The 10,193-nt window shown below is 34.9% G+C and overlaps 1 protein-coding gene across 1 annotated transcript; it reads right to left on the bottom strand.

Annotated features, from left to right (window-relative positions):
• Positions 1-337: 337 nt before the first annotated feature.
• On the bottom strand, positions 338-4,142 carry LOC106120020 (dihydrolipoyllysine-residue succinyltransferase component of 2-oxoglutarate dehydrogenase complex, mitochondrial). The gene is made up of 10 exons (XM_013315177.1): positions 4,053-4,142; positions 3,598-3,662; positions 3,212-3,346; positions 2,812-2,974; positions 2,384-2,569; positions 2,080-2,240; positions 1,640-1,798; positions 1,318-1,451; positions 860-1,017; positions 338-610 (listed from the first exon to the last, which is right to left on the bottom strand). Exons 1-10 carry the CDS (start codon positions 4,077-4,079, stop codon positions 476-478), a joined length of 1,323 nt encoding a protein of 440 aa, XP_013170631.1. The 5' UTR covers positions 4,080-4,142; the 3' UTR covers positions 338-475.
• Positions 4,143-10,193: the final 6,051 nt, after the last annotated feature.

The following is a 10,193-nucleotide window of genomic DNA, read 5'->3' as shown; positions in this document are numbered from 1 at the left end:
TGACCCATTCCGGAGATACCTTCTCACATACATCTATCCATCCGTCCATCCATGTATCCATTCGCCCGTCTAAAGTACATGCATAGAGAATACTTGTCAACTATTTAAATTTGCTCCGCCATCTACGGAATCACTATATTAAAGGTTGTAGGTAAACAGGCGTCTCCAACATGAGGTTTGGATGCGGCCTCCCTTTATGGAGTTTTGAACATGCATATACATCATGGATGCGATGTCACCTTACGTTCTTACCTTATATTACTTACCTTACTTTACTACTTCTTATTTGAAGTTTCAATAAAAAAAAGTTACGAAATGAAAAAAAAAAAAACTCAAAGAAACAACTAAAACACTGATATTTATTTGTAAAAACATTTACTATAACGTACAAAAGAGACAAAACAGTTTATGTATTTTTACTGCTACTATTAGAATAGCAATATCCTTAAAGCCCGTTCTAATGTGTATGTCTAATTCATACTCCGGCCAGAATTGAGGTGGGGTCTTCGACGCCTGCCTTTACTTTGCGCAGGAACAGGACCGCCTCGCGGCCGTCTATCAATCGGTGGTCGTACGTCAGTGCGAGGTACATCATTGGTCGTATCTTAATCTGAAATTAAATATAAATATAGGTAACTGACCCGTTATATCAAATTAAAACCAACAAGGTTGAAACATTGAAAAATTCCGGGAGTCCTAAAGTATAATCCTGACAGAAGTGTTCCAAACTGGACTTGAACAAATATTGGCTAGTTTTAAATTACCTTTCTAACATAGAAAGGTAAAGTGTTACTAAATCATAATCCTGGATTCATCTCCGTAAGTATTTTATCTGTCCAGCAAGTATATATTTGTTTACCTCTCCGTTGATCGCAACGGGCCTCTGTACAATGGCGTGCATGCCTAGGATAGCTGACTGTGGCAAGTTGATGATGGGCATTGACAACAGAGACCCGAATACGCCGCCGTTGCTGATGGTGAAGGTGCCACCCTGCATGTCACTCGGCCGCAATTTACCTGTTTGTCACACAAATGTATTTATAGCGTAAAAATCCAGTCCAGTGAGAGGTGACGTTATAACGGTTAGTTCCATTGAGAAAATAAGTAAAAACGTGTAAAGGAATTAACGAGACATCTACTGTCAGATAAGGATTTTGGTGTACATGCCGACATTAGGAGGACGGCGCAAATTGCTACTGTAATCTAGTTTATATTATGCCCATCGGGTCAATAAGTTTGTCAGACTATAAATTAATTACTTATGATGCGGATATTCTAAAAATTTTTTTTAAATAATTATAATCGTTGTAATTTTACCTTCGCGAGCCTTGGAAGCCAGTTCGTTTATAGCTAGCTCTATCCGTGGGTAGTCCATAGATTCAACATTTCTCATGACTGGTACTAGAAGACCTTTTGGCGTGGCTACTGCCACTGAAATGTCTATGTAGTCTCTAAAATATAACAAATAAATAAACAGATGTATTAGAAGTAAATTAACTTATAAAGTTTATGTATAAGTATTAAAACGATAGAACAACCAAGACTATATTATTTTGAGTTTCTAGTAACACTATACTGAAACATAATATTTATATCCCTTTCTTTGTATGTGTTCTTAAATTTCTTTTTAAGCACCGACCTGTACACAATGTCGTTATCGATTATGACTGAGTTGACAACAGGCTGGTCCTCGAGGGCGTTAGCTGCTGCTTTCAAGAATGGCGACATAAAGGAAAGCTTTACACCGTATTTCTTTTCAAAAGCTTTAAGGTTAGCCTTTCGGAACTCCATGAGTCGACTGTGAAAAATAATACGCTTGATATAGTCTTAATAAATGTATGTTTATATAAGGAGTATATAAACTCTTTATACATAGAATATTCATATTATCGAAGTCATTCCGCTTTTCGTCTGATGATTGAGCGAGTCGGAGGTCAAATTCTAGTTCTCTTGTCTTTCCCACGCATTTCCTATGGGACGTGGTCTCGGCAAGGAAGAAGGCGTATGGGAAGAGGAAATAACCTCTTGGAGTCCGATCGGTCTCAGTCATCTGTTTAGACACACAGGTCTGTAACAAACCTCATATCACATTCATTGAACGTGGTGAGCATAGCGGTTGTGTTCTGAGCCTCCTTCAGCCGCTCGGCGATGCGCTGTCGCATCCTGTTCATCGGCACTGGAAACTCGGACCGGCTGCCCGATATAACTTTCGTTGGATCGCCAATTTTTTGCGCAGCAAACTGGGATAATATTTAGAGTCATTAGGTACATATTGGTCCCAATATTTTACATAACCAATAGTTCAAAATAAGCGATTAAATCCGGCTATTAGAGGGATCTATCACTTTAAAATGCATATACAGATTCACTTAAAATCATATACCGTAGGTCCCGCCGGTTTCTTAACAGCGGTCACAGTTGCTTTAGCAGGTGCTTTAGCCTTAGCCGCTGCGGCAGCGGGGGCCGGGGCGGGTGCAGGCGCAGCTTTCGCTGGCGCTGCGGCGGGAGCTGGAGCCGGAGCAGCCGCTGGTTTCGGGGCCGCTGCCGGCGCAACGCCTGTTACGTCGATCTATATATTTGAAAAGACAAATAGAAAATTGTTAAAAGTACAAACTTCGTTAAAAGCGCCAGAAAAATTGCTTATTCACAGGAAGATCAATGCCACAATAATTTTACCAACTAATATTCGATTAAAGTTTTGAATAAAAAGACAGCAACGTTTCTTGAATAGATGACGACATTTGTCTTTTAAAGGCGGGCGTGACAATTATCGTCTCGAAGGTGGAATACTACCAACAAAGGCAAATGTACCTCGAACAATGGTTGCTGGGATTTGACAGCCTCGCCCTCCTTGACAAGCATCTTAATGATGGTCCCGTGTCCAGGCGCCATGACGGGCAGCGCCGTCTTGTCCGTTTCTATCTGCATAACTTCCTCGTCCATCGCTACAGCGTCTCCCTCTTTCTTAATAAATCTAAAAAATTAAATTAATCAAAAGAACTTTTAAATTTTTTAATTTAATTAATTGTCCTTATCAACATTGTTGGCCTGGAAAATATTTTGTTAATATTTTAATTATATCTGAAAAGTTATCATCATCAGAAGATTTCTGTTCGTGTTCTCGTCAGACTAAGTTCACCTATCTGGTGCGTAGAATTTGTACCTCTCGGAGTGAGTTTTAGTATTTATTGGCAGATTGTGTAACACTTACTTGACATCGCCAGTTGACACGGAGTCAGGGAAGTTGGGTGCTTTGACAACTTCTTTGGCGCGCAGTGCGGCCAGCGAGTGCACGAAACGCTTCATGTAACATGGCGATATCCTCCATTGATTTGTTCGTTGTAATCTTTTGTATAACAAGCAATATTTAATTTAAAAAAATCGGAATCAACTCACTGAATGTGTGAACTTTAATAATAAAATGAGACATTAGTCATTAAAATAGTTCTAACTGACGAATTCTATAATAATGCAGAAGGAACAGACAATTTTTATTTTAATACAATTCACGTTTTAATAGTAACAGCCAGTATATAATGGTTTGTCAATCAATTAACCCCTAAGAGTTTGAAATATTTTTTTAAACAGCAAACTTACTTTGTACACGTTCGTCGAATGTTTGCATAGGACGATGTAATAGGTACAAATGTTCCATGGAATACCTGTACCAAAAAGGCTACATTACTATTTAATGATACTCAGTAACGGTTTTCTCACTAGCGCCCTGGGCGGTAGCCCAACCGCGCCCTACCCTAACGCCGGCCCTGTTATTTGATAAGGCATGTTCTTGAAAATCACGACAGAGGCGCTGGCTAACGAATTTCGAAATTAAAAAAAGTAGACAAAATAACACAAAATTTTTCATCGATTACTTTTATTACATACAAAGTTAAAAAAGTTCAATAATATAGCTAAAATAATTAAAAATTCCAGCACCGTCTACAATGGTGACTTTTCGCCTTGTCTTATGATTTTAAAATGTTATTATAAATTCGGTCTTTTTTCTATTTTACTAACTACGTTTTGTAAAATAAAAAAAAACGGTAACTTACATTTCCAAAAAATAATCGTCTATACATATTATGATTTGTTAAAATAAAATGTTTAAATAGTACAAAACGTGACAATGTCACATGACGTAAGTCAACAGTTATTCTTTCTTCTTGATTTTAAAGCAAGAAAAATGAAGGTTACAATGAAAAATACGTAGGAATACTATACATATATATTTCATTTGTAATTTGTATCATACCTTCATTGTTACTATTTTAAAAGTGTTGTGCAGTTTCCGTGTCGTGTTTTTCTGTTACTTAATTTTTTTTTAAATATGGATAGAGTCAAATCATAAAATACCTTTTCATCCAGATATAGTGTTTAATACAAAATATGGCATACAAAAGTAAAGTCGTGAAGTATTTTCATAGTTTGTGTATTTTGTTAGTGTAAAACTTTTGATTATTCTACTTAACAGTAGATGGCTTTTAAGTTGCCAAAAGTGTTTTTTCAACTCGCCACTAGATGGCAGTTCGAAGTTTCGAAAATTGTAAAAATTTAAGTTACACTCGTCCTTCTATACCACATTTCCCAGACTTAAAAATTAATTAATTAATAATATAAACTACTATCTAGTATATATGACATAGTTACTACCTGATTTGTCATAGAGAAAAAAACCCTATCGGGATAACGTATTTAAATTGTACATTCTATACACAATCCACGTTGGTTATAACATTTTCGAAACTTAAACATAACTTACCAATTTGATAGATCTTAGTCTATCGATGACACGATGGACATTTTTTTAAAAACAATGCAATTTTGTAATAGGACACAATTAAATGTATTGACGTCAGGTTATATTTATGCATAGAGTTACAACTCTCAAATGAATGTTTAATGAAAATACGTGTAAAAGGAGATGTAAAGGGACTTGGGTTGGCGAGGAGTGCTAATCGAAGTTTTCAATAGTTGTGTGCGTAAGAGGGCTCTTTGACGGTACATTAGTGGTGGCCACTCAAGACGTCGCTATGGACTCCTTACTTATTTCATTTCAGGGTTGTCAACTGCAAATGTTTACTTTAAATGTTGAATTAGTTTTTTAATCGTAGTTTGCGAAATAACAGACCTAACCCTGAAGGTGGTCACGATCTTCGGTCACGAGGGACCGACTCTAAAATGAGAGAGAAATTGTAAAAATCACAATTTCTCAAATAACTTTTACTAAAGCATAAAATACTTAACTATGCTTACCGTTGTGTTAACCCGATGTTAACTTTATGGGATAGTTTGGCTCATGATGTTCCGCTAAATCAAAGCCTTGTTTTTATTAAATAACTCATCTCTTATAACTTCAAAAGTTTTAGCAAATATGTTGATAGATCTTATTCTTTGATGTAATATCGTAATCTTGAATGTCTTTGTGGACAGCCCTGTGTGGACAGAAGCAGGGGACGTTCCCCACTAATTTGCTAAGATTCGTGCAGCCCGCATCTTTGATTAGGAATCTATGACGTCCCCAGACGACCGCTCTGTGCCCACTGCGCACTGCTCTGTACCGACCAGACATTGCTCATTTTATGCTATTTTATTGTATTCAATATGTAAAGACTTAGTCATTTTCTAAAAGGAATTTGATATACATTTTTGAATTCATTTATCATTCCTAAAACTAATACATTAAAATTAATTTGTGATCGGCGATAAAATATTCATTCACAAATTCTATCTTACTAATATTATTATATAAATGTGAATGTTTAGATGGATAGATGAATAGAATGAAATGTTTGAAGGTACCCCCAGAGCAGCTCAAGGGATTTTGATGAAATTTGGCACATCTGTAGAACTGTTTTTTTAATTCCGCAAGGACAGAGTCGCGGGTGACAGTATCCTATAATTCCATTAAAAAATCTTACTGGCTGATGTAGTCAATAAAGCTTTATGGTGATTAAAAAACAACAAACGAAGAAGAAATAAATATTTTAAATATTCTACTCTTTAAATGCGCAAATGATAGGTTAATTGTAATTTATTTTATATAAAATTCCTTATATATAGTAGAAACTAGAGAATCTATTACGGTGATTAAGTGTAGACTGAGTCTGAGTATGCGGTAACAAGTTAGGAAGTCTTAAAGCGATTAATACTTCGATATATTGTTCAGGTCCAGGCTTATTAAGTGACCGACGCTCGTAACAAAGAGGTACGCTACGATAAACTTGTGAAGTAAAATATATAATTTTTAAATTGGATTAAATTTTCCACACTGTTATAATGTAGCATGGTCATTATTTTTGGGAATTGATTCTACAAATTATGTATGTAATGGCGGATAACATTTTGGTGGTCTATTAAGGTTTTCTGAATCTTTTTTATGAGACTTAAGACGTTTTACAATACACACAAATCAGATTGATGTTAAGATGACTGGATGTATAGATGTTTGTTTTAAAGTATCGCCAGAACGACTGAACGGATCTCGATGAAATTTGGCATACATATAGAACATAGTCAGGAAGAACACATATGCTACTAATAATATTTTTTTTAACTCCGCGCGGACGGACTCGCGCCCAACCGCTATTACTTTCAAGAGAAAAAATATTACGATTGTTGTTTTTTATACGTCATAAATTATTGTAGATTGAGCGGGTAAATAAATCTTAATAGCATTAACGTGTTTTCGTCTTAAATTTCAGACTAAAACGAAGAACTTTATTAAGTTGGGCGGCGGAAGTAGCGTCAGCGGGCAAGTTGCGCCGTCTCAGGTAATAAGTAAGCCACTGTTTCAGCTTAAACGCTCTAACTTACCCGCAAACATTGGACCTTGCTATTGCGATTTAGTGATGTAATTACAAATATATCGATACTTTAATTATTTATAATTATTTTTTTCAAAATCATCATAAGGCTGTCCTGTCGTGCAACTTCCAATGTTGTTTTTTATTTTATTTATATACATAGTTATTTGGTGATATTTTCAAACGGTATTTATTGATAGCAGTGATTTTTAGTTTGGCTAAACAAACATTAGATATAGAAAATAGGGTCTTTGATTTTTCTTGGAATAAAAGTGTGTATATTAAAAATTGTAAACTGTGCTTTGGTGGTTTAAGCGGAAAGTTAGTATTTGAAATTTTATTTCTGATGACGGATATATCAGTTATGAAAGAAGAGTATCAGTGTTCACAAAATGATATTAAGCACACTCTCGTTAAGTACTGCTACTCAATAGTTAATTCTATTTTTTATCGAATTTATATATCGACATTTTGAATTAGCTCTTGTCACATCCCTAATAGTGCCGGCAAACTCCCGAACAGTCCGATACTTTCTTCGTTCGTAAGTCCGGTCTTTGGCAAGTTGTCGATTTATTGAACAAATAGTTGCCAGTATTTGCGGAGATTTATAGTTTGTCTTGGCCGTGGAGCGTGGACGGACAATGCGCTACTGGCGAAGCTTCTGTGTGTTGACAAATTGTTGCCAAATTACTTGCAATAGTTTCCATTGTTTATGTTTTATTATCCACACATTATTTGTAATTTTAATAAATCGAGTGTATATTTGCGTCATAAATTATTATTATTAGCTGTCGTTTGTAACTACGCCCGCGTGAAAAAAAAACTTAATTAGCCTATGTGTTTTTCTAGACTATTTTCTACATCTGTGCAAAATGTCAGTGACATCCGTTGAACCGTTCCGAAGATGCTTTCAAACAAACATCCATTCATCCATCCGAAACATTCGCATTTATAATATTAGTAAGCTAACATTAAACAATTTCGAATTAGGAGTAAATAGATCAAATGAAGTGACTTAGCAATACCTAATTTTATATTGAGTCTTCCTTCTTAGCAAGCTTTTATTTTTTGTTTTTAGTTAACTGTAATTTAAATAGGTTATTCTTTTCTGATGTTTATCATCATCATCTCACTGTACGTAGGATAAAAGTACATATGTAAGTCGGAAATCGAAAAACACATTGGTACATGGCGGGATTCGAAGCCAGGACGGCAGATTGCATATCAAGTGCTTCACCCCTGAGTCACCGATAATCTCTTTGTAATATTTATGAAGGTTTTGTAAGGCAATTTATTATTCTTTGATAAATAATATACATTGTTATAATTATGTAGTCTATTCCAGAAGTTACCTTTAAGCCACTTTATAACGTCACTTTGTTTTAATATTAGTTGTTTTGTTATAAAATGATAAGGTGTACTTTACTGCGGTTAAACCTGTTTGTAAACTACCCTGGGATACTGGGATCAATCCTGGAGTAGTTGTCTTTTTAAAAAAAAGCTATCGGCAAAAGTTTCGTAGTTTGTAGTAACAAGCCATCGTATAGTTATAATATCCAGCGACTAACAATACATTAGTTTGCGTTATAGGAAGCTATAAAAGTTTATTATTGCGTTCAGAATGTCGTCTGAAAAAAAAATTGACGTCAAAAATGTGACTGAAAATTGACTGATGAAATCACCGAACTTAACTCATGTTATAAGCTTATGATATTTATCTACATTCCAGTTTCTTTATAAATAGTTAATATTAAACATGATTTATTGTATAAAATTTTGTTACCAAACTACATTAAATTTTTCCCTTTGGTATATGTCCAGGTTTCGATTTGCATTTAAATATATAAAAAAAAATTAAAATATATTAATTTGTCAACTGAACATGTGACGTAAATGTCGTAAGTATACCCACGGAGACAAAGACTTGTAAGCCGCATCGCCAAATTTATTGCGCGACGGAAATCTTGCCTCCCTCCTGCTCCCCGTTCTGCGCCCCTCCCCCCGCGGCACTCACAATGGCTCCTGCATCCGCTTCCGGTGTACACTTGAGATTCTAATGTATTAGCATCCTTCGCCTTAATTAATTATAACACACATATAGATACAACGACATAGTAACCTTCGAAATCAAAATGAAATTTTCATTCGAATAAAAAAATATTCTTATTTGCCACTTCACCTGGATGTACCAGAGATAGTTATTAAAATGTTTAAAATAGGTTTGAAGGTAAGTTATAAAACGTTGCGTCAATATAAAAATAAGTGCATTAAAGTTGCAACCACTTTTACCAAACTACGACATTTTTACGACAGATATATTTAAAAATTATAGGAAGACGTAAACAGAATAACACCAAGATTCATACCCAAAGTATTATAAAAAAAAAACTTTAGCTGTTGTCGTTGACGGGAAAGTTCTTAGCCTCATTAGCATTGAATATTTCATACATTTACATAAGGAAAAGATAAAGACAAGAAGTCCCCTTGGCATATCACAAAGGGGAGCACAGGGGTCGTGTATTGGTGGACCGTATCAAAATTGCCGAATTTATTTCGATGCAGCTTACGTCTCATTGCATAACTTCCAATGGTTGTTTTTTTCCCCTCGCAAAATGGTTCAATCGACGATTCTGCCATGTTCGCTCTTTAAATCTGCTGAATGAAAGTTATTATTAAAAGTTTTGGTTATGTTTATAAAGTAATGAAAATAAAAATATGAAATTCTTGTATTTGAAAGTTTGAAATATGGATGATAAATCTTAATAATATTATAATCTTACTTCTTACTTATTATAAATGCGAATGTTTCGATTGATGGATAGATGTTTGTTTGACGGTATCTCCGTAAGGCTGAACGGATTTCTTTGAAATTTGGCATAGACGTAGAACATTGTCTGGAAGAACACATATGCTACTTAAGTTTTTTTCATTCCGCGCGGACGGATTTCCGGGCGACAGCTAATAGTATTATAAGTTAGGGAATAAGATCAGGATGTCGTAGAAATAATAAAGAACTTTTAATCATGTAAGATGTAAGTTTTTACAATTTGACGAGGCAAATTACAAACGGGCAATTCGATTTACCGTAATATTCAATGTAAACATAGAACGTAATGTAAACAAACATTTAAAAATGTTTTATCCTTTTAACTTGGACACTGATTACGAATCGTAAGATAAACATATTTTGATTACGGTTTAATATTTCAATAATAGAAAAATTGTGTGTAGTTGGCGGCTGACAATCAATTCCATAAGTAAACGATTAGATAAAAGTATAGTCACGTGGTGAAGCAATTTCACCCTACAATGAATTTGTAATTATAGTGTTACGTACACAGACGCTTAATGGGAATCTGCAAGTGTTGTGTAAAAAACCTGTCGGTTAAC

This window comes from Papilio xuthus, unplaced genomic scaffold (genome assembly GCF_000836235.2).
Source record: "Papilio xuthus unplaced genomic scaffold, Pxut_1.1 DF826961.1, whole genome shotgun sequence".
Taxonomy (NCBI): Eukaryota; Metazoa; Arthropoda; class Insecta; order Lepidoptera; family Papilionidae; genus Papilio; species Papilio xuthus.
The sequence above is the reverse complement of the archived record's forward strand: the minus strand, read 5'-3'. Positions and strand labels throughout refer to the sequence as shown.

Bases quoted from the DNA above. Each gene is read 5' to 3' on its own strand.
- LOC106120020 (XM_013315177.1), bottom strand. From the start codon at position 4,079: ATGTATAGACGATTATTTTTTGGAAAT. The intron at 1,799-2,079 runs GTTTGTTACAGA...TATTTTTCACAG, and splicing joins TTCAATGAATGTGATATGAG to TCGACTCATGGAGTTCCGAA. The intron at 611-859 runs GTAAACAAATAT...ATTTAATTTCAG, and splicing joins CCGTTGCGATCAACGGAGAG to ATTAAGATACGACCAATGAT.